Below are 26,316 nucleotides of genomic sequence, written 5' to 3'. Positions count from 1 at the left end.
CTTTGACGATGGCAGTGCCATCGAGTGGTGATAACGATCTACCACAACATGCATTTTGGTTACCACCCAAATGAGGTTCTTTTTATACATCTCCGGAGTTGCACCAAAGCCATCACCCAAAAGTCTCGCACCTTTCACATGATTAAGAGTTGTTTCATGCAAAAAGAGCTTATGCTTATAAAAAAGTGAACAAGGCTTAACATAACGATAATAATAATAAAAATAATAATACAGTGCATGTATTCGTTTAGCATTCTAGCTGCTTATTTTCTTGGTTACAAAACTAAGCCAAGAATATTCTCTCTAGAACAAAATGAAACTAAAGTTTTAACCACTCAATGGCACTGCCACCTTCAGAGGTTCGGTGGCTATCACGAGTTCGATGGAAGGGCCATGAAGGAAAAGAAAAGGAAGGAGGAAGGAAGAAACACAAAGATAGAAAATAGAGGAAGGGGGGAAAATCTTACTTTTGGCCAACTTTCGGAGCTCTGACAGCACATAAAAAGAGGTGAAACAAGACGTATGAGGGATGGAATGAAAACTAAACCATGAGATGAATCCAACAACTCGAAAATGAGGCAAATGGAGTTATGATGAGGGAGATACAAAGGCTCAATGCAAGTTTGAGTTTAAAATTTTTGCCCAGATTTCTGTTAATTCAATCAGACGGAGATGGACAGGGGGGCTAAATTGTGGCACGAAAGTAACATTAGAGTTTTAGTTGTTACAATTGAAACCCTGGGATTTAAATTGAAAAATACGTGAAATCCTGAGATTTTTTTTGTAATTTACCCTAAATTATTTTATGCAACCAAAGTATTGCAGCAACTTTGATGTAAGATTTCTTTGAAAAAATAATAGGTTAGAGAGATAGAATAGGAAAGATATGAATTTAATCTTTCCTTTCGAAAATTGGTGAGAGAGGTTAGTAAAGGAGATTAGGAAAATAAATTTTTTTCCCCTTTATTTATCTTACTTTTTGAAAGCCATAAATTATAGAATTATTTATATTTTTAAATTTTTTAGTTTAATGGCTTAGCCAATAACATTTTTAAAATTTATTTTTAATTGTAAAAAATTCAAAAATTTACTATGAAGGATTAAAGTTTTCAAAAGGCTATTGATTAAAAAGACCATTTGGCTTAATATATAGTATATATAGATAGATAGATGGGAAAGACTATGTCTGCATTTTATAATTAAAGGGAAAAAATGACATAATTCCATATTTTTTAAGTCATAACTTAAATAAATAAATAAACATAACAAGCACCACATGAGGCATCACTAAAGATCTTAGGAATCTTAATTAAAATAATGTCATAACTATAGATCTTATGAGTCATAATTAAAAAAAATAAAATAGCATAATTAGGGATGCATATGGTGCACCCCTATAAAGGGGTGTGTATATTAGCATTTCTCTAGATAGGCTAAGGGATTGGTTGTGTGGGTGTGAGTTGCAATAGTAGAAGAGATGTTCACTCTTCGAACCTCTCTTAGGGCACTTCAGCTTTGTGTATCTTTAATTTCATGTTTTCATTGAAATTTTTCTTTTGACGATCAAAATAAATAAATAAATAGATAGATAGATGTACTTTCACTCATAATAGAAATTTCTTATTCTCTTTTAGAATATGTTCATAATAATTTATGAATTATTACATTTTCTTAAGTCAGTTTGGATAATTTGTTGTGCACAATATTTTTTATTCATCTAAAATAAATTGTGGTTACATATAAATTGGGAGCGAAATAGTAGCAATAGGTCAATTGCATGAGAGAGATTGATTTTGATTAGTGTTAAATTATGTTATGAGTGCCTTCAATCACGACTAAATCCATATATATATATATATATAAATCATAGCTTCAACAAACACTAAAAATAAAAATAAAGTGTGTTATACCTTGGCCCTTCCATGTACCAACATAGTTGGAAAGTTCAAAGAATTCTTGAGAAAAGTTGTTCACTGTGCACATGAAAAAAATATTATCCGGTAGAGTACATATTCTAATGACAGTTGTTCAATCTCTCTCATACTCACAATCAAAGCATATACAATAACCCATAAAAAAGAAAACAACAATGCTAAGTAGCTCAAAATTTTGTGGTTCAAATGGCTCAAATCACTCAAAACGACGTCGTTTTGACAGATTTTGAGTGTAAAACGACGTCGTTTTGACAAATTTGAGCCATTTGAACCACAAAATTTTGAGTTACCAAACATTTTTCGAAAGAAAAGTATCTAATACTAACAAATAAGGACGGGGATATTTTTACACTTACACACTTTTACATTTTTATCAATAATTTGTAACAATATTTTGTTTCATATTACATAAAAGTGAAAAAATATATAAAAAAATAAAAAAACAAAAAAAATAATTAAATAGAAATTTCATATAATATATATAAAAATAATGTGACAATTACATTATTAAAAATAAAAGTTAAATTGATAGACCTTTGTTTTAAAATGATATGCCCGGTCACTTCATTCTAATTATAAAATTTGTATGTATTTTTCGTTTTCATATCATTAATATTATCAAAAATGATTTTGGATAAATTACACTTTTAATTTTGTAGCTTAACTTAAATTTCGCTTTGGTCTCTACTGTTTCAATTTGAATAATTTAATATCTTCGAATGTTAAAATTAAAGGTTAATTATAATTTTGACACTTATAGTTTGATTCAAATTTCACTTTGGTCTCTATAGTTTCAAATTGAACAATTTGATCCTTACATTTTAAACGTAGTTTCAATTTAGTCTTTGTCCAAATTAGAGCTTATAAAATTAACAATTTCAAGACATTTGTTAATTTTTTAACATGTACATATAGGCAAACAGAAATAATTTAGATAGAATGATCACATTGAAACTGGATTTCAACTGTAGGGACCAAATTGTTCAAATTGAAACAATAAGGACTATAATGAAATTTTAGCCAAAACATAGGGATAGAAATTGTAATTAATCCTAAAATTAACAATTTTATACCATGTGTCAATCTCTTTTGATATATACATAGAAAAAAAATTGATGATAATTTGGACAAAAAGAACAAATTATTGAAATCAAAACAATACAAACCAAAGTAAAATTTGGTTTAAAGTCTATAGATGGAAAAGTGTATATCCAAATAGCATTTTTCTTAAAAGAATATAATATGCAAGAATCCTTATGACTTGCATTACACGTATGCACCCACCCCTATAAATTAATGACACCTGCTCAGTCTCTTTCTCACACACAAAACACTTTCTCTCTTTCCTCTCACTCTCCCTCCCTCGGATTTACACTTGTCCAAATATCACCTTCATGCAGTCTGAAAATTATTGAAAATTTCTTTTTTCACAACAAAGCTGACATTGGTCTGATCGGCCGGTACTTCAGAAGCGGACGCACACAGTGATTGCAATCATATAACTGGTAAGTTCAAAAATCTGTTTTCTCAATTTCATTATTATTATTTTTAATTAAGAAAAATTAGCGATTACTTGTTAAATTAGCATTTTAAAAAGTTAAATATTAATAATGAGCACTACTATAACATTTTCCATTATTAGATTATGTCTAATATTCTATATATTCTATTCTGTTTATCACTCTAATCAATGTGTAGCTCATCACTCTTTAATTTGTTGTATGTACTATATGATCATATGGGAATGACAATTAAATGGTAGCTTGTAACACTTAGTTTGGATGATATCTTCACTAATGCTTGTCATTATCTGCTGAAATAGTCTCTCACTTCTCATGTATAAATGAGTATGCATAGACACGGATTCATATCACTAGAACTATTTATAATATAATCAATACTGAAATATTTAATAATGTTTTTTTCAATAAAAATAGCGTGAAAATTATGAAAATTTAACACCTAGGGATGGTGAGCCTATGTAGATTGTGAAAATTCATTAGTTACTAATATGGTAAAAAGGTTTTTGAAATTGCAAGGGACAATCACCCCCATTTTACAATTCTGTAAGTCCATCCTTGTATATATATACACATATAGCATGTAGTTTGCAAAAATTCAATAGTTAGTACTAATATGGTAAAAAGGTTTTTGAAACTGGAAGAGGGACAATCAACCCCCCTTTTCCACTCTGTATAGGTCCATCCGTGTATATATGTCTATCTATTTATACTATCATATATATGTGAACACCGTACTTGATGTCCAAACTTTCAAACCTTCTCCTTATGTCACGTGACAGATTTTTATATGCTAAAATAAAAAATTATTATGCTATAATATAAGTAAGATTTGAACTTAAGAACTTAAGTTTCATTAAGAACATACTTAATATTTAAATAATTTATATATTATGATATCAATTTCTTTATTATTTATTTATTTATTTATATTTTTACTTATCGCTACTGTGTGTATATATATAACATGATGAAGCCATGCATACTAATAGAGTGACACCGATAGAGTTTGACTAAACTACCTCAATATTATGCATGTAAATTTGTCCAAGGTTGGCCTAGTGTTGGGGAGATAATACAAACATCCCTCTAACAGCTTAAATTTTTATGAGGCAGCTCCTCTCTAGTTCATAGGCACTGTTTTGACCAATGTGGCTTATCATGGGTCACACTTTGATAATTTAAATCATTTATTTTTTAGACTACGATGTATAGATCATTTATGGGGGAAAAAAAAAAGTAGATCGATTTTATATTTTGGGAGACATGTTAGTTTATGGTATTTGGAGTCATTTGGGAATAAGATTTTTTTAGTAACTTTTTTATTTTTTTGCTAAAATATAAGATGAAAAAAAAACTAATATTCATATGTTTGGCATAATTTTTGATTTTTTACAAATAAAAAAATAATAAAAATAATTGTGCAAAATGTAGAGGGAATGGAAATGAATATTTGTTATTTGTTGCCTTTTTAGTTTTTTTAACGACTTTTTGACTTTTAGGCTAAAATGTCTGCTTGCCAAACGAGGCCTTAGTTGCAAAAAAAATAAACAACAAATATTATTTGAAAATTAAAACATTCATATCTTGAGAGACAAATGCAATAAATTAATGTGTCTACGGTTATCAGATTGATCTAATTTTTTTCATGAATGATCAATACATTGTGGTCTAAAAAATAAACAATTCAAATCATCAAAGTGTGACCTATGGTGGCCCTACAGGCTGAAACATTGTCATCCAATCCAAGAGTTGCCTTCAATTTTTAAATGAGTCTGTTGTTAACATTTCAATATTTTATCCAAGCATTATAAATAATAAAGTTATCTCTCTTTCTAACACTTTAAACTCGACAAAGTCAGGCTAAACCAACCTAGAAGGAATTTTTTGGTGCCAGTAGTGTAGATATCATGTGATACCTTCCTCTATTGTGATTGGATTTGACAGTAGAGTCTATTGTATGTATGTTGAGTGTTTGAGAGACAGTAAAAAATATCTACATTTGTGATTAGTGGACTGGGCAATGCCATGTGGTACCCTCCTAAGATGCAAAAGAATTTCTCAACGTAGATCCCTTTTGGATAGGTCATTAGTCGAGTTGTCATGCGGTACCCTCCTTCCATTCCAATTAGTTTTTAGCGATAGATTTAGAATATCATCACAAAAAATGTCACTAAGTGTTAGTTTTAGCGACAAATTTAGAAATTGTCACAATTTTTTTTTTAGCAACGATTCTATTAGTATTAACTTTCAACAACGAATTGATAGAACTTAATAAAAATTAAATCCAATTATTATGGTTTGCTCGTAATTTATCCATAATATTATATATCATCCAAATGTATAGATCCTGCAATACACTAATTAATTAAATCTCAACCAAACCAATTAATTCAATTTCAACCAAACCATCTCTTTTTATAATAACTTTCTTGACACATTTTCATGATTAGTAGACTTTTCCATTGCTCTATGTTTAGTTAGGGCCAATTCTTATGCATACCCATGCACATTATCAATTTAGTTTTCTTGTACATGCTTTTAGAATTCATAAAACCTTTTCATTTTGATATTTATGTGTTTATAATTTTAGAATAACTATAATTTATTTTTTCTTTTTAATTCTTTTTCTAAGAAGTAATAATCATATTTGAATCAATTATTATGATTCCCGATGTAATGTTCAAGATGTGTAAAAAAATATTTTAAAATATTCAAAATACTGGATACTTGGTCATGTTCCAAGAAAGTAAGTGTTAAGTAGTGAAATATTTAAAAACTTTTAGGAATTTAAATGAGAAAAAACAAATATTTGATTGTTTAAAATTTAAAGACAAAATAATTTTTATAAGATGAAATATTTTTAAAATTTTTGTTTTAAAAGTAAACATTTTTTGCACCAAATTGTTTTGTTCATAAAAGTGCATTTATTGGTGATATTTTCAAAATTTGTTACTGAAAGTCTATTTTTTTACTTTTTGGAACGAGACCTTTTAGTGACGACTCTCACAGCGACATGAAGTACTATCTGAATATTTTTTGTAACAAATTTTAACTTTTGAGAGTAAAAATGTTTGATCCATAAAACTCTTATAGGTGGTATTGCAACCTTTGATGCATCACCATTATTAGCCCTTTTAATGTGTGACGTCCAATGGAGAGTATTCACATTTTTATGAAAGATTATGTACGAGGCGGCAACTTGAATTGCACTAGAAACTCTTGACACACACACATACCAAATGAGAGAGATGTAAGTGTAGGGCACTCTCTCATATTCATTGCACATTTTAGCAGGATTGTAATTAATTTTGTTTAACTTTTTTCATTTTTATTTTTCCATCCACCTTTGTAGCATAGAAGAGATAATCATGCCGTGCATCAGGACATGTATGTATGGCCGTGGTCGTGCAGAATTAAGGAAAAGATGGGATCATTGGGACTTGAGGGCTTTAGTTGTATGCATCCTCTTGACTCAATTATACCTTCATGTTTTCGGACGACTTCGCAGAAAGAGTACAATGGGAATGATGATCGTTACAATTGTTTGGCTTATTTACTTGCTCTCTGACTTGTTTGCAACACTTGCTCTTGGAAAGCTCTCCAAGCTTCAAGGTAATGATCAGGATATTGATGCAGTCAATCTGTTGAAGGGTTTATGGGCACCGATAATCTTATTCTTTCTTGGAGGTCCAGATACTATGACTATCTTACGCTTGGAAGAAAATCAGATGTGGTTGAAACACCTAACAGGACTACTTACACTAGGTCTAAGAACAGTTTATATCACGTATCTTACATGGGATAGAACGTATGTGTTCTATCTCCTAACCTTGTTGCTGCTTTTTCCTGGACTTCTTAAGTATGGAGAGAGAGTGTGGGTGATCAAGTCAAGAGCTATGGAAAAGTATGAGGGTTTTGTTGAGTTGGATCAATCCACAATTAGCAAATTTAGTAATGCACAAGCACTCCGACCTAATGGAAAGCTAGTGCTGCAAGCATATTCCTATCTCCATATCTTAAAACCTCATGCTCTCAATTATGAGCCTGATAGGTCCGAATTAGAAAAATTGGTAAAAGAATTCCACGAATTGGTGGTTGAAAGGGGTAGTGTTCACAATACTTTCAAATTAATTGAGATTGAGTTGGGGTTGATGTATGACATGCTTTTTAGCAAAATCGGCACAATTTTTACATTGTGGGGAAGTATTCTCAGATTTATTAGCATGTCTTGCATTGTTGTGGTTTTAACATTGTTGGTTATCAAGTTGAAAAACCCTCTTAAGCCTCCTGCAGATTTGCACATTGATCTTCCAATTACCATAACTCTGCTTGCCGGAGCACTTCTCTTAGAGATAGCTGGGGTTCTTGAGCAACTTGGTTCAGATTGGGCAATTGTCTGGGCATGTAAGCATTATCCGAGTAAGTTGGTCACACCAATTTTTGATCTCCATGAACTTCCGATCTTTAAAAGTAAAAGGTGGTCTGAACTTATGGGACAATTCAGCTTGTTGAATTTCTGCATCAAAAAGAAGTCGAAAATGTTCAATGATATTGTGGAGCATTTTTGTGGTAGGGAAAAAATGTTGGCGAGATTCTGCTTGCCATCGAGCCCAATACATCCTAGTTTGAAAGAACTAATCATCAATCAGCTTCAGCAGAAGGCAAAACATATTTCAGAAGTTGAAACATCTCAGGTTTCAACTATGAAAATAAGTGAGTGGACCCTTGGGAGTTATGGATATCTAGATGAGTTTAAGTGGATTATCGATCTAGAATTTGAGGAAAGTATTGTCGTTTGGCATGTTGCTACAGATGTTTGCTATCATTCAGAGTTGGAAGGTTCTAGGTTGGTCACAGATGAAATAGAAGCAACCAAAACATTATCATATTACATGATGTATCTTCTATTCATATGTCGTTCTGGTTTACCATTCTGTAACAATGATGCCAAGGTTCTGCAGGCTTATACTAAAGTGAAGAAATTTTTTGAAGCAAGAGAATCTGCGTCATCTAAAGTTGAACCGTATAAGTTGCTGCTTCAGAGAGAATTGGTCTCCGACAATGTGACAATAAACAACATACACAAACTTGTACGTAGTTTGATGGATAAAGAGAACAGGTGGAAGATCATGAGTAATGTGTGGGTGGAGATGTTATGTTACGCCGCGAGTCATTGCCCAGTGAAAAACCATGTTCAAGAGCTTAGACGTGGTGGACAATTTGTCACTCATGTTTGGCTTCTACTTATGCACTTTGGCGTAAGAAAAAGGTCAGAGGGAATTACGTTTCAACCAACTACTGACCCAAAGCAGTTTGAAAGAGGAATGAGAGATTTGGTTGGAGGAATTGCAAAAGTTGGGCGTGAGATTATGGACCAGGGCAACTAATATAAGTACTATGGGCCTGTGACGTTTTGGAAAGGATATTGTTTGGATTGTTTTGCATCTTTAGGAGAAACTATTATTTCAAGTTGTTTGCCATGTTATATGACGTTTCATTGTTTTAATTTTTATGGTTTTTGTGATGGCCTCAGTAGGCTTTAGTTGTAATTGTTATATTTGGATTGCAGTTTTCTACCTTTATGTATAATGTATTGATGTTTCTCTTTTCTACTCTTATAGTAGAAGAAATTTATCTCAAGGTCATACTTTTGTTGCTTGTTTTATTCAGCTATTCCATATATAAAAAATATATATATTTGTATTCTTGTATCAGTTGTTCCTCTCACCCAATTTTTTTTTTTTTTTTTTTTTTTTTTTTAAAGGCAAAGAAAGAGGATTTATTGATAAATAAATAAATTCAAAAAACCAAATTCAAGAAACCCCACCAAGATCATGTTAGGGAAAATATGTGATTCCCCACAAGTAAATCAATCACAAGAATTTTTACGTCCACGGGATCGAAATCCGATTCTACTATCAACCAAATAAGTTTCCAAACGATTACAAATGAGACCCGAATGGTCTCACAAAACCACCCTTAGGTGAATTTCAAATAATCACAAATAAACAAGAGAAAAGACCTCACCAAATAGACAAACAAAAATCTTCAAACCAAAGTTGTGGAAAACTCAAAATAACGAACCAAATAAGCCGAAACAGAGCAACTAGCCGAAGATCCGCACCGTAATCAATTAACGCACTGAATTGATTTTTCGACAAGCACTATCTCACAAAACAAAGTGTATGCTACTGCCGCTGGTTTTTCCACGGGACAAACAAAACAATATTATATATATTGTTAAATCTTGGGTTTGTTTTATCAAAACCGTTGCAACCAAATTGAATTGGGTCTCTAAATTCGATATAATATATTAAAATATATTATACCCAAACCAAAATAAATTAAAATTCTCTTTTCAAAACTAATTAGGTCTCAAACTCCAATAAGGAGATATACCCAACAAATCAAACCAACCCCAAGGAACATCCTCTCCCAAAAACTGAAACAAAGGAAAAAGTTCTCAAATTTAAGACACCATGTAACAACCTTACAGCAGTACTAAAATTTAAAACACCATGTAAGAAAATTTGAAAGGCCATCCCTCTAGCAATGCTGTGGTCTACTTGGAGGCATAGGATTATGATTGTATTCAGCCTAATATGAATGAGTTAAGTGATCCAATCAAAAGCAGAGTGGCTATGTGGGTAAGATCAGCATCTCCAAGGTCACAGTACTCTGTCCATGATTTGGTTTACAACACCAGGTTAGATTTTGCAGTAAGGAAATAGGATGACCCCAATGCTGGTTGATGAAGCTTCTATTGATTTGATGGGCTTTTTTGGGTGACTACTGGGTTGATGTCTTTTGCTTTTGACTTGCTCTGCTTTGGACTATGCAGCCTGCTTTGGATCCTTGTGGGTGCTTTGGTTGGTTTCTCACCAACAAGTGTGTGCTTGCATATGATTGGGTTAGGTCTTGAGTGATGGGATGGGTTTGTCTAACTATGATACTTGTAACACTCATGTTCCTTTTTCTTTATTGATGTAATGATCTTGTTGTAATAACCTTCATTTTTCATCAATGAAGTGTTTTCATTTTTTTTTTTTTTCTTTTGGCTGGTCAAAAAAAAAAATGTAACAACCTTATAGAAGTTACGAATCTGAATCTCTCACTCTTCAATGCAAGAGATGAAATATGCCTTCACCCATCAAGCAATACAAACTGTTGGTGCATAGTGCACTTACGTTTATTTTAATATTAGCTCTATATATACATATTGTAATGCATTTATGGGTATACATATATTATGTCATAAAATGTAGTTAATCAGATTATAATTATATAATAATGCAATATGGTGAATTGAAAGGATTTGAGTGTGTGTTTATTACTCTTAGCTAATTATGAGGTGAGTAACATTCTATATAATTCATGTGAAAGGTTATAAGTTACATGATTTATTATGGTGAGTTACAATTAAAGATGAGAACTCTTCATTTGTTTGTGTATATATATAAATTAGAGCTTGTGCATTCCTAATTTGTGTGGAGAATTATAAGTGTATCTATATGTATTTTATATTGTGTTTATACAGAAATAATTAGGCAACTTGAAAACGTCTTCTTGTGATGGAGTTTTGGACTCACCTACTTGTGCAGGGTTGACTGAGTCAACACAACTATAAGTCGAACTGTTATATCTTGAGAAAGATGGGCTAATATGTGATATTCTGCTGCATCAAGAAATAGTAGTTTTACCAATCAAGAAGGGTTTGAATCTCCTTAAAGAGAGCGAGATTACCATGTCTCGGTCCGATTCATTGTGTATTCATATATATATTTGGAGATATGATGTGTAATACATATTTAGGTCCCGTTTGGAAATTGGCTATTTTTTTGGCTTTTTGGTTTTTGACTATTTTAGTATGATATTTTAGTTTTTGTGTTTAGAAAGATGAGTTGAATTGTTGTATTGGGAAACGTGTTTGAAATGATGTTAAACAATGAAATAACAAAAATGCCCCTAGAAAGAGTATGTCCTTGTTGAATGACGTGGCATTGCCCTCTGACTTGGGAAATGTATTGGGACTCCATCTAGGCATATAAAAATGGTCCCCAACACGTGGGCCGCCCTGAAGTCCGCCCATAGCCCGGGGCAGCCCCGGGCCTAACCTAACCCGGTTAGGCCTAGGTCCAAGCCGAGCCCCTAGTCCCTAGACCTAGGCTGTCATTTTGAAGCTTGGCCCATGGTCCGGCCTATCGTCCTGGTTAAGGCCCACTCAAAGCCCAACCTAAGGCCCCGTCCGCCCAAGACCAAGTGTCATTTTTAATAAAAAAGAATAAGCTTTTGGTGGAAAAAATACAAAAAAAAATTAAAAAATCCTCAGGCCTATCCAAGGCCCTGAATATTCCCTGAGTCTGGGCTTAACTTTCTAGCCCGTAGACCAGTCTAGCTCGATCCGAATTTTAGCAGGAGCCCAGGCGACTCGATATGGGTCGGGCCATGCCTAATTTACACCTCTAGCTCCATCTATTGTTGTGTATCTCAATCTTCACAAGGGACAATTTGGACATTTGATGACCTAAGCTAGCAGTGCTGTCAAGGCACATGGTCCTTTTTTGTTTGTATATGTTTTTCTACTATTTTCGCTGTGAGGCTAAAATAGCCTTCTCAACCCACTTCCCAAACATTGCCTTAAAATAGGGGATGAGAGGTAAGATCCGTGGATATAGGCAAATTTGGTATCGTGGACGAAGGGTAATATTCGTGGATGTAGGCAAATTTGTCGAATCACGTAAATCTAGTGTTGATGATGATAATTTTTGTCCATATATATTTTGACTCTATAATTATTTATTTATTTTAGTAAATACTCCAACACAAACCAATACCAAATCTACAACATCTCGCCATTCCGAAACAACATTTACAGTTCAAGAATCCTTTATAAAAATGAGTTATACAAGGCATCTTAGCTAACAAACACATTATGATAAATTATTAGTAAGTTCTAATAGTTTGACTTAATTCCTATCAAGTTCTATTAGAAGTTAGTCCTAGTAAAATCGTCGATAAAAATAATTTTGTGTGTACGTCGCTAAAAATTGACAATTAGTTACTTTTTTGTCACGATTTTTATAAATTGTCGCTAAAACTTATAATTAATGACATTTTTCTATGACGAATTTTTAAAATTTGTAACTAAAAGTTAAAAATTAGTGACCTTTTTTGGTGATAATGTTTTTAAACTATCACTAAAACTTATAATTAGCAACTTTTTGTGACAATTTTTAAATTGTCGCTGAAAATTAATAATTAGTGATATTTTTTAAATAGTGTTTAATGAAAAATATCGTTAATTATAACAAGACCTATTAAACAACAAACCCACTTATTAAAATCTACACATAAATTCCTCCGAACATGATATCTCTAATAGGTTAGAGATGCTCTAACAACATCCTTGAAACTGTTATTAAGATTTCTCGAGAGTGAAATACATCAGCCCTTCAGATAAGGGTAAAATGGACAAAAAAATCTTGTGAATTTAGACTTTGTTTGGGATATCTTAAAAAAGTCAAAAAAATCATTATCCTATTTAAGTCATATCATTTTATTTAAATTACAATACCTTTCTATGCCATCACTTCAAGCCCAATCTATATTTTACAAAAAAATTAAATAATACATTTATTTAAATCATCTTAAATCACGCCATAAGATTGTGATCTCAACTCATAATAGAACGGATCCTTATATATAGCTGGCAGAGAATAAAAAAAAAAGTAAAACTACAAGACCCATGACGCACGAGAAATGATCTCATAAATTTAAAAATAATAGTAATAATAATTACTTCCTTGAGTATCCACCCGGCTGTAAGGAAAGGATCTGTAGATGGGAGGAAGACTACCTTTTTTTTTTTTTTTTCTTTTTCAAGATTTACATTTTACACTCACAAATATACCTATAATAATATATAAAGATAGTGGGCTTGTTTAGTTTGTGTTTGGGAGAGTTATTTTTGAAAAAAAAAATTAAGGAGAGAGTTTAAAAAATTTTTTGATTTATTTGGTTGTATATTTTGGGAGAGTTATTTTTTTGAGAGTTTGGAATGATTTAATATTTTGAGAGAATTTGAGTAGATGTATGTGAGAGAAAAAATGATTGAGAATGAGAGAGGAGAGAGAAAAAGTGATTGATTGATGTGTAAGAGATAGAAAGTGATTTTAGAAATTTTTTGAGAAAAACTCAAACCAAACAATTTTTTAGAATTTTTTTTCTAAAACTCATCTCCCAAATACAAACCAAACATACCCACTAATTTTTATATAATTGAGTGCAAAATTAATTAAAAATTAATATCAAATCACATCACTGTAGATTTTTTTTTTTTTTTTTGCCCCGGGGGGGTGTTTGGGGGTAGACTACCTTTAGCCCTGATCTATCTTTGCTAATATAAAAATTATTTCTTTATTTATAGAATCCCTTTTTTTTCATTAAAAAAATAATGATTGTTTATTTATAGAGTTCTTTTTCTATCAAACAAAAGAAAAAGAGAGAGGTGTTAAATGTTTTCTTTCTCTAGATGAAACTCTATAATATTTCACACACTCTATCTCTTTTTATTTAAATTAGGGAGAATTGCAAAAAAAAAATAGTATCAATATAAAATAATTGTATTGTCATAAAAATACAAGTAATTTATATTAGATTGTGCAATTAAGTCTTGTACTTTCATCTTTTTGTAATTATTTTGAATTTATACCATTTGATTGCAATTGCCCCTTTAAATTAAGCATGTTAGTTAAAATTAAATTGTGTTTGGATTATAAACTTTGGAAGTGATTTGGAAAAAAAAAAAAAAAAAATCCTTCTCTTTGTAATTTTTCTTTTCCCAAATTCATTCAAATATGACCTTAAAAGTGAGGCATTGTTTGTCAATAGAATAAAATAATTAAAAAGTCAAAAAGCCATTACAAGTTATCACATTATTCTTTTTTTTTTCAATATGTATTTTTGTAATAAAATTATAAAAAAATTATAAAAAAACAAAAAAAAAAAACCTAACTAAACTAGTTAATTTCCAGATGAGCCCTTATTCTACATATATGTTATTGATGATTTGAATTGCTCATATTGTTCATATCAAAGAATTCATTGAGAAAATCATTCTTACAAAAAAATTAAATTGTTTGTGTGGGGATATATTTTCTGAGTACCAACACGTGGCAAGGTGACGCCGACGTGTCAGCCGAGGTGCCACGTGTCCTGGTTGTGACGCCGAAGTGATCTCGGCAAGGCCGAGGTTATCTCCGAAGATATCGGAATCCGAGATAAGCGGATAAGGGACAAGAGTCCTAGAATGAAAAGGGAACTCAACTTGAATATGGACAAGAGTCCTGGAATGAAGAGAAGACTTCAGTTTGGGTAAATATAAGACTCTTAGAGAGTTTATCTCAATCCCACTGGGAGTCCCAGATTAACAGTAATCCTGAGTCCATAGAAGTCAGGCTTCTATTGGGACTAGGATTGTATTGGCTATAAAAGAGAGGCACCCCCATGGGTCTAAGGTATGCTTTTTGATACTCAAGCTTGTGAGTTTAGTACTTGATTTATCTTTAAGAGATATACTGACTTGATCGTCGGAGTGCCCCCGGGTGGTCGAAACCACCGCGGGATTCTTATATTTCTGTTGCAGGTCAGTCAGGTGCCATCTATTCTGCCAGTGCTCTCCAGCTGGTTACTAAGCGAGCAGTGTGGTCGGAAAATCATCCACACAATTTGGCGCCGTTTGTGGGAAAGAAAGAAGAATAGATGGCCAATGACAAACAGAAGGATCAGACTAGAGACAACGCTCTTGCTGGGAATAGGAGGTCTATCAACCTCGACGTAGAAGGGGACGATAGCAACACAGAAACTCGTGACCAGAGTCACGGAGTGAAAGACACCGGCCAGGAAGGTGACGCACCAAAGACAACAGATCGAAGCAACGAAGAAGACCTCCAGGTATGGAAGGATAGATACCTGCGGAGGAACGAAGACCCTTCCAGAAGGGATGCAAGGACAGGGGGCATGAGCGCTCCCAATGAGATAACATTCAAGTATAGAAGCACTCATCCTGAGTGAGCAGATCCAAGATTCCAGAAGATAAGATCTCGACACCTGAGTCCGAGAAGAGAAGAGCACAATGAGCAGATCTCAGATCCCAGAAGATAAAAAGGAAACACATAAGATCAGACTAAAGTTGGCCAGAATTGAGAAGTATACTAGGGCCGAGGAGGACATGCCGGGAACAAAGGCGTCGGAACGAGAAAAGAGAAACGGCTCGCCGATGCGAGGCCGAAAATCAAACTCAGGTTGGAGCCAAATAAGATCAATAGAGAAACTAAGGCCGACAACCTCGGCTTGAATTCAACCTCGGCGACAAGGTCGAAGCTACATGTATGATGAGAACCCAAGCAAATTATAAGTTCACACTGGGGGCGTAGAGAAGAAGAATGCGTTTACCACTTGTTGAAATTTGTAGCAATTTACAAGTTGAAGTTAAGCCAAAGATAATGCTTAACCGAAGTTAAGCATTAGATGATGCTTAACTGAAGTTAAGCTGAACATGATGCTTAACCGTAGTTAAGTCGAAGATGATGCTTAACCGTAGTTAAGCCGAAGATGATGCTTAACCGTAGTTAAGCCGAGATGATGCTTAACCGAAGTTAAGCCGAGATGATGCTTAACTGAAATTAAGCCGAGATTATTCCTTATCTTCACTTGTTGAAATTTGTAGCAATTTACAAGTTGGAGTTAAGCTGATTCCTTATCTTCACTTGTTGAAATTTGCAGCAATTTACAAGTTGAAGTTAAGCCGAGATTATTCCTTAATTCACTTGTTGAAATTTGTAGCAATTTACAAGTTGGAATTAAGCTGATTCCTTATCTTCACTTGTTGAAATTTGTAGCAATTTACAAGTTGGAGTTAAGCTGATTCCTTATCTTCACTTGTTGAAATTTGTAGCAATTTACAAGTTAAAGTTAAGCCGAGATTATTCCTTAATTCACTTGTTGAAATTTGTAGCAATTTACAAGTTGGAGTTAAGCTGATTCCTTATCTTCACTTGTTGAAATTTTTAGCAATTTACAAGTTGAAGTTAAGCTGAGATGGTTCTTTATCTTCACTTGTTGAAATTTGTAGCAATTTACAAGTTGAAGTTAAAGCCGAGATTTATGTTTCTCTTCACTTGTTGAAATTTGTAGCAATTTACAAGTCGAAGTGAAGCCGAGATTATTGCTAAACACTTGTAGCAATCTACAGGTTGGTTAAACCAGAGAAGATGCTTAACACTTGTTGAAATTTGTAGCAATTTACAAGATAATGTTAAGCCGACATGTGATCATCTGTTGAAATTTGCAGCAATTTACAGGTTAAGGTAAAAGCTAAGTATATTGTTTAAACACTTGTTGAAATTTGTAGCAATTTACAAGCAGATCATTGTTATAACTTGAGAAAAATTTACAGTATATGTTAATCCTTGTTGAAATTTGTAGCAATTTACAAGTAGGCTAGACCGAGATCACCGTTTAAACATTTGTTGAAACTTGAGAAAAAGTTTGCAAAGTTAACATTGAGTAGTATATGTTTCGCACTTGTTAGAATTTATGAAAATTTTGCAGGTCAGTATCTTGCCGAAGTAAAAGTTTTGTAGCTATTATACCCGAGGTATGTAACCCCGAGAAGATTGCACAAAGGAGGCAAAATATGAAAGGCATGCAAAATATTCTAAGTATAGAATCATGCAAGGGCGGTTAGAAGAAGATCAAGACGGAATTCATGGTGATTAACACACCTTCGCCTTACAACATCATCTTTGGAAGGCCATGGTTGCATGCAATGGGGGCTGTTCCCTCAACGTTGCATCAACTATTGCGGTTTCCCACAGAACATGAGATTGAAGAAGTCAGAGGAGACCAACTGCAGGCAAAGAATTACTCCATGGCAGCAATGAAAACTACCTGCAACATTCGGGAACCAGGGAAGGCAGAGATTTAAGACGAGGACATGGAGGTCCTAGATGATGTCGGCAAGGAGCCAGCCAAAAAAAGTGAAGAGACACTGAAGAAAATCCTCGTCTAGGAGGGCGACGAAGAGCGCTTCATTCAGAGAAGGAAATTTGAATTAGACATTGAAGAACAAGGAGGCACATCGGCCATATGCAGAGCTTACATTATCTAAAGAACAAAAAGGTACAAGAGTACAAGCGAAAAAAAAAAAAAAAAAAAAAAAAAAAAAACTGAGATGGTGCTTAACTGAAGTTAAACTGAAATGATGTTTAACACTTGTTGAAATTCTGAGAGAATTTACAAGCTAAAGAGTGCACAAAGTTAAAATATTGGCAAAAGATTCGCCAGAGTCAAACGACGTTTTGATTAGAACCACTAAGTGCACGCCAGAAGTGGTGACCAGAATTGTGAAAGGAATAAATGCTTCAAGAGACAGCGATTATAGTTTGCAAAGGCCAAAGAGAAAGAGGGTCTAAAGGGGGTGAATTAAATACCAGAAGTTGTAATACATCGGCGAAAGAAGAACACATCAGGTCTACAGCACGAAGCCCACTTCCCTAATGTGATCCTAAGTACAACTTGCATTCACATTAGGGGGCAGGGAGAAGGTGTAGGGGGAAGGAATGATAATTAAGGAGCAAGGAATGTTATCACTTGTTGAAATTTTTGAGCAAATTACAAAATGAGTTAACCGAAGATTATGAAGTCTACCACTTGTTGAAATTTGTAGCAATTTACAAGTTTGGTATAGTCGAGATAACACTGAAAGACATTTTCCGAGATATGATCAACCGACATGACCAACTAGCTTGTTAAGAGCTGAGAAGGTTGGCAAGTACAAAAATGAAGACCTTAAAGAACTAGGGACTGAAAACAAGAACGTCGGACTAATCTGCTTCAACGGACGACAATGGCTCAGCCTCGGCAGTTAGTTGAAGGAGCTTCTCTATCGTTACCTCAGCATCAATTTCAAGAAAGAAGCAAACTACTCGGCATCAGCGGCAGGTTGTGTCTCACCCCCAGAAGACAGTTGGAAAGAACTTCTCAGCAGCCTTCTTAGCCATGAGCTCAGCATCAACCTCCTGAAGAAATTGATCAAAGCTCTTCTTGGCGATTGGCACCTCGGAGTTTAAAGGCAAAGATTGAAAGCAAGAATCTGGAAAAAGACACAGAAAACAGAAACAAGAATGTAATCAAAAATGGTGATGAAGCTATCAAGAAATCAAGACAAAAAGATTGCACAAGTGTGTCAAGCCAAGAACAGTGGTAGAAATCAACAGATGTATGAACAGTGTGTAGTCAAGAAGATGATTTGGAAACAACGGGTAAAACAGCAATGGTGATTAACAATGAAGCAGAGCTTCTTGGAAAGCAACAAGAAATAAAACCAGGAGGAAAAGTGGCTTAGCAGAAAGAGGGAAGCTTGAATGAGAATTGCCGAAATCTGACGACAGATGCGAAAATAACAGAATCACATAAGCTTCACCGGAGAAGAGGAACAAAGACAGTTGCAGAGCATTTTTTGAAAAGAACAAGAAAAGAAAAAATCAGAGTCAAGAAGATGACAAAGTTGAAGAATAAAGCTAAGTGCACGGGCGCTAAGTAAGTATGTGAAGAACAAGAAAGTAATGACCCAAACACGATGCTAGCAACAGAAAGCAGATATGACAAGAACAAGTGCCAGACATTCAAACAATTCAAGACTTGAAGACAGATGAAAATAGAAGGCAACAGATGGCAAATAAACAGATTTAAAGTAAATCAGAAGAATTATGAAAGATCGAGCTTAATAGCAAGTAAAGAGTTTATGAACCTACCAAGTGAAATGAACGCCGATATGAAAATCGCCGGAGTCAAATAAGTATCGGGAACTCACCAGAGAGTGTGAGTGGAGCAGTTGCAAAGCTCTTGGAGTTTACGAATTAATGGAACCGGAACCTCGATTAGGAGGTGTGATCTCGAGCATCTTGGAAAGCATGAAGCTTGATACTTAACAGAAGTGGACAGGAAAGCGAGTTTGATCTCGGACAGAGGGGCACAGATGAACGAACAGTGTAGGTTCCATCACCTCAGAATGCCGAGGTAATAGAACCTATGGAGCAGTTGTGGGGATATATTTTCTGAGTACCAACACGTGGCAAGGTGACGCCGACGTGTCAGCCGATGTGCCACGTGTCCTGGTCGTGACGCCGAGGTGATCTCGGCAAGGCCGAGGTTATCTCCGAAGATATCGAAATCCGAGATAAGCGGATAAGGGACAAGAGTCCTAGAATGAAAAGGGAACTCAACTTGAATATGGACAAGAGTCCTAGAATGAAGAGAAGACTTCAGTTTGGGTAAAGATAAAACTCTTAGAGAGTTTATCTCAATCTCACTGGGAGTCCCAGATTAATAGTAATCCTGAGTCCATAGAAGTCAGGCTTCTATTGGGACTAGGATTGTATTGGCTATAAAAGAGAGGCACCCCCATGGGTCTAAGGTATGCTTTTTGATACTCAAGCTTGTGAGTTTAGTACTTGATTTATCTTTGAGAGATATACTGACTTGATCGTCGGAGTGCCCCCGGGTGGTCGAAGCCACCGCGGGATTCTTATATTTCTGTTGTAGGTCAGTCAGGTGCCATCTATTCTGCCAGTGCTCTCCAGCTGGTTACTAAGCGGGCAGTGTGGTCAGAAAATCACCCACACAGTTTGGATAATCGTAACAACATGTGTTAGGTCACGGTTGCCATAAAAATATAAATAACGATTATAATTTTCATTATAAATCATTTATTATTTTAAAAACAAATGTAATCTAATAATTCATGTACAATATTCCGATTACTCTGATTTTTTACTAGAATAGTTTTATTAATAAACCTTTCAATATGAAATATTTAAATCATTGAAATGAACCTCTAATAAACCTATAAAAATCCAACAACACCTCCAATTAATTTTGCCAAACTTGAGAGACACATTGCCCTCAATATAAATCATAACTTCAATCTACACTAAAAATAAAGTGTATTATACCTTGACCGTTCCTAGGGATGGCAATGGATAACCTACCCTGTGGGTATCCATGGAGACCCAACCCAAATATATGGGTTTCCCCTTTTTTTCTTATCCATTGGGTAGGGTAAGTGATATTCTTTAAATATCCATAGGGGATGGGTTGGGGATGGGTACCCACTAATTTCCCCATATGTTTTTTTTTTTTTTTTTTTAAGATTCACAACCAAAACTAAATATACATTCAATTTTTTTTCTTTTATTTATCTATTTATTTTTTCAGGTTCACAACCAATTTTTTTTTTTTTTTAAGATCCACAACCAAAGCTAAATATACATCTAATTTTTATTTTTATTTTTAAGGTTCACAACCATTTTTTTTTTAATTTTTAAGATTCACAGCCAAAGCTAAATATACATTCAATCTTTTTTCTTTTGTTTTTCTTTTAATTTTTTTTTTAAGGTTTAAGGTTCACAATTTTTTTTTTTTTTTTTTAAAGTTTCACAACCAAAGCTAAATATACATTCAATCTTATTTTATTTTATTTGGCTCAACAATAAAATCAAATACACATTAATTAACATTGTCATATTATTCTTGTCAAATTTTATGCATATCTAGAATTTTTTAAATTTATTTAAAAAAATTAAGGACACTGTCTAGTTCAGGTTTCGGTTTGCTTTTCTATGTTTTTTTATTTTGTTATGTATTGTAATTTTCAGAATGGTTTGCTTGTTCTGAAATTTCAATTAACGAGTATGAATCTATTTGTTTTATGTTATCACACAATTTATACAACATATATATATATATATATGAATGTATTTGAAAATAAGAAAATTGTAGAGAATCAAAACAAGCATGAGTCGTGATTGGTTAGAAAGGATGGGTACAAAGATTTATTTGCTGGAAAAACAAAAAGGGGATACAAAGTCTTACTAAATAAATTTTTTTTTTAAAATAAAAGAATTTTTCTTAGTTATGAACAGATTTAACTGAAATCAGCTTGTTTCCCAATGTTATGCTTCATTTATTTAGATAGAAAATATTTTTTAATGAAAAATATTTTTTATAAAAAAAATTAAAAATATATTTTTTTATATTTGGTGGTGGTGGTGATGGAACGAAGGTGAAAGTAGAGATTGTGACATAGTGGTGGGGTGATGGCGGCAGTGATGATGGTAGTGGCTATGGTGATGGTAGTGTGACAGTGAAGGTGAGAATAATGGTGATGGTGTTGTGAAATTAGTAAAAATTTAATTGAAAAAAATATTTTTTGTTTTTTAAAAGTAACAAACAACAAACTTCGTGGGGGACTAAAGGAAGAAGATGGAGGATGGATTGGGTGTGGTAAGGTATAGATATTTTAAAATGAATGGTTCAGATTTGTTAAAGGTATAATTAGATTTTGGATAAATTAAAATGAATAGTTCAAATTTGCTAAGAGAAAGATAGTTTAATGTCTAAAATATCCGTGGCTAAGAGATCAACAAACAATTCCTTATTTATGCCCTAAAGCAATTTAATATGGGTCTTATAACATTTTCTTAAAACAGGTTCTTTCACATTTTATTTCTTCAAACAGGCTCTTATAACATTGTAATCAGGTTCTTGTAACATGTAGGGAAGAGAGAGAGTGAGAGAGAGAGATGGTTGTAATTTTTTTTTAATCTTCCACGTTCTTCCACATTTTTTTTTTCAATTACTAAAATTTATTTGATTGTCTCAAAATTATATATTTGATTATTATAAAACAAACTTTTTAATTAATTAATTAATGTGTATTTGATTTTGTTGTTGAACCAAATAAAATAAAATAAGATTGAATGTATATTTAGTTTTTGTTGTGAACCTTAAAAAAAATAAAAAATAAAATAAAAAAAATAAGTTGTTAACATTAAATATATTAAAAAAAAAGAAAAAAGATTAAAGGTATATTTAGATAAAACCTTTATAAAAAAAAAAAAGAGAAGGTTGTTAACATTAAATATATTAAAAAAGAAAGAAAAAAGATTGAAGTTATATTTAACTTTTGTTGTGAACCTTAAAAAAAATAAAATAAAATAAAAAATTGTTAAAATTAAATATATTAAAAAAGAAAGAAAAAAGATTGAAGGTATATTTAGTTTTTGTTGTGAACCTTTAAAAAAAAAATTGTAAACATTAAATATATTAAAAAAGAAAGAAAAAAGATTGAAGGTATATTAGTTTTTGTTGTGAACCTTAAAAAAAAAAAATGGTTGTTAACATTAAATATAAAAAATAAAAATAGGAATTAAAGTGGGTGGGGGAAAATCCATACCCATTAAGAAATGGAGAGGGTGGTAACCCATGAGGAATGGGGAATGGAGAAAATTTATTATAGAGAAATGAAAATGAAAAATTAATATCCACCCCATTGCCCCCCAATTGCCATCCCTAACCGTTCCATGTAGATGTACCAACATAGTTGAAAGTTCAAAGAATTCTTGAGAAAAGTTGTTCACTGAGCATATAAAAAATAGTATTATCCAGTAAAATATACCCACAATCAATGCATATACAATAACCCATATCCAATTATAGGAAAATGCTTGTGCACCCTAAAGGGGTGCATAGCATATGCATCTTATTACAAAATATTTTAATTTAAAAGTAGTGCTACATATTTATATTTTTTTATAAATTTATTCATAATGATGTGAAAAAGGGGTGGGATCCTATTTATTAGATGTATAACAAATTAAAAGTTAACACATATAATATCACATTATTATAAATATAATTGTAAAACTTTTTTTTGTGAGTCTTTAACATTTTCTTTAATTTAACAAGTATTGTGGATGCTATAAATTTGAGTGCTTTTTCTTTTGTTTCAGTTTTTGGGTACTAATAATCTAATAAGCCTTAAGGTTGTCACATGGCGTCTTAAATTTGAGCACTTTTTCTTTTGTTTCAGTTAGATTATTAGTACTCAAATTTTCCTTTTTAATTTTTTTTGATCAGCAAAGAAAAATTTCATTAACAGCATGAAATTAAAGGTACAGGAAGATGACATGCATCGATTTTCCTTTTTAATTTATGTGACACTTTACCTTATTTTAATTAGAAATTTGTTAGTTGTATGAATTAAAAAATATTTTTGTCATTTCTTTTATATTGAAGTACACATTTTACATTGTATGTCATTGTGTCTTCATACGATCTACATTAGCTTTGGTCAATTTAAACTTATTAAAAGGGAAGTCTAGATAATTATGTCAAAATTATGAAACTTAGCTTGTTTGGTTTTGTTTTTCTGAAAACAGTTTTCAAAAAATTCTACTTTCTTATTTTCTATGTTTTTTTGTTTTTAATGAATTTTTTTAATATTTTAAACAATTTTTTATTAATTTTTAGATATACCTAACATAAATATACCTAAAAAGTAAAAAAATTATGAAAAAAATCTTTTAAAAATTTACTAAATACCAAAAATACAAAAAAAAAAACGAGAATTCAGTACATTTTTATATTTTTATGTATTTAATAATTTTTTCAAATATTTTTTCATAAATTTTTTACTGTTTAGATACATCTAAGTAAGGTGCATCTAAAAAAAAAAAAAATGTTTAAAATTTTAAAAATATTCACTAAAAACAAAAAATATAAAAAATAAAAAATTCAATTTCCAAAAAACTTAATCTAAAAAACTCAAATCAAATAATACACTATTTTTTTTCAAACAAAAATGCTTCCTACCCCCAGTTACCCCGACCCCCGGTGAGGTGGCACTCACGTGATAGTCACGTGACTGTGTTTACAAGACCCAAACAACAGGTTCACATTTCATTTGAAATTTTCCCCCCTCCCCTCTCAAACAACGGTAACAGAACCATAAATCTGAGTTGCTACTGCCCCCCACTCCGACGCCTGACTCCCACTCCGACGCCGGCGACCACTCCTTCCCTTCACTCCGATACCGACAGCTCGTTCCCTCCCTTCACTCGCGAATCTCTCTGTCTCTCCTTCCCTTCACTTCAACTGTATGTATATCTGCGTATATATATATATATATATATATATATCTATCTGTCTATCTATTTCTTGTTCGATGAATTGTGGAATCTCTTTGTCTCTCCTTCCCTTCACTTCAACTGTATGTATATTTGCGTATATATATATATATATATATCTATTTCCTGTTCGATGAATTGTGGCATTTGGGAAATTTGTGAAATTTCATTTATTATCTGTGAAATTTGTATGTATTATCTGTGAAATTTCCTTTTGATTTGGGAATTGTGGCATTTTCATTTACGAATTGTGGCCTTTCAGTTGGAGTCTTACATTGCCTTAAACGCGTTCGATGAAATTCCCCAACGAAATGTTTAATCTAATCATTTATCTTTTTGAATTGGTTCAATTTCTCCAGTGCATAATTTCTTCATTAAATCAATTTCAGGATTCATCTTGATTATACAGAAATTTCTGTGCATAATTGGTTCAATTGGTTCAATTTCTATGCACCAGAAGATGGTTTAATAGTCAATGCCCATTATATGGTTTACCTTTTAATATGCTGTAATAGTCAATGCTGAATGTGCATAAGCTGAATGCTTTGATTATAAGCAATTGCTGAAGGTACATAATTTCGACTAAATAAATGACACAATGAATGCTGAAGGTGCATAATTTCGACTTGTCATTTCTGTTGCTTATAATCAATTATGAAAACTAGTGGGTCCTGTAATAGATAATTCAAGCCATTAAAAATATGATTAAACAATAATAATTACAGAATTATAATAAATAATAAGTAACCAGTTATAATAAAAAGCATAATGAGTAACCAGTTATAATAAAAAGCATAATGAGCTCTAGTTTCTCTATTGCATAAGAAGTTTTCATTATTGCAGAATTCCTTTCAAAACAATGGAGGAATAAGACAAGTAGCATTAGTCTAAAAGCAAACTTGTACTTAACACACATATATCAGCATCAATGACCTCTACAAATGAAGAGTGGGAATCCATCTAAGAGAGCAAACCTAGGATTGATCATTATGGAATGACTTGATGGCAATCTCTGCAGAGTGTTACCTGATTTGCAGTGGTCTCAACCACAAGCTTCTTCAGTTCTTTGTCCACACCAAGCCACTGTCATATATAAGAATGTAAATAAAAAACTGAACCTTGTCATCCAGAGCCTTGTAAAGCTGCACCTTCAGCATTCATCTTCTGTATACAGAAATTTCCTCCCTTTATGTATTATTTTTAATTGCTAAATTATAAGATCATTTGAATATATATATTTGAAATTTCTGTTTTATCAGTGAGTAAATAGTACATAAAGGAAAACTGAACTTCAGAATGTGAAATGGTTTCCTCAACTTGAAGTATTATGTTGGTACCAACACCAACTGAACTCCTGCAATTATGGAATGGGCCTGGCTAATAAAATTCATATTGCTTACTCTAAGTGGATTTTGGTTGATAAGCTTATATTTTGGTTGCTACAGGACTCCTTATAACTGTAACTTAACTTATTAAGTTAACTTAACTTATTCTCCATTAACTTAACTTGCTATTTGTCCCTCTTTGCAGATGTCAACTTCAAGTGTCAGTGGCAGTAGCTCAGGTTGGTTGACATACGTGAACAAAATTTGTCGTACATCTAACAAAAAGGCCACCATCAAAATATCACAAACCGAGCAAAACAAGAACAAGTTATTCTACTATTGTAATGTTTGTGGTTTTATCGGATGGTGTTTACCTACGAATCCAGAATATGGAGGTCATCAAATTCAAACAGACGAAGTCCCAACTGTTGGCGAACAAGTTATGACCGAACGACTTCAAGCTATGACCGAACAACAAATACAGCTGACGGAACAACTTCGAATT

The 26,316-nt window shown here is 32.7% G+C and overlaps 1 protein-coding gene across 1 annotated transcript; it reads left to right on the top strand.

Moving 5' to 3' along the window:
* The first annotated feature begins 3,252 nt into the window (after nt 1–3,252).
* On the top strand, nt 3,253–9,120 carry LOC114302402 (uncharacterized). The gene is made up of 2 exons (XM_028247419.2): nt 3,253–3,439; nt 6,810–9,120. The coding sequence occupies exon 2, from the start codon at nt 6,826–6,828 to the stop codon at nt 8,842–8,844; it is 2,019 nt and encodes a 672-aa protein (XP_028103220.2). The 5' UTR covers nt 3,253–3,439; nt 6,810–6,825; the 3' UTR covers nt 8,845–9,120.
* The last annotated feature ends 17,196 nt before the right edge of the window (nt 9,121–26,316 follow it).

The sequence above is a fragment of the Camellia sinensis genome, chromosome 2 (assembly GCF_055761805.1).
Source record: "Camellia sinensis isolate YWXY chromosome 2, ASM5576180v1, whole genome shotgun sequence".
Lineage (NCBI taxonomy): Eukaryota > Viridiplantae > Streptophyta > Magnoliopsida > Ericales > Theaceae > Camellia > Camellia sinensis.
The sequence above is the reverse complement of the archived record's forward strand: the minus strand, read 5'-3'. Positions and strand labels throughout refer to the sequence as shown.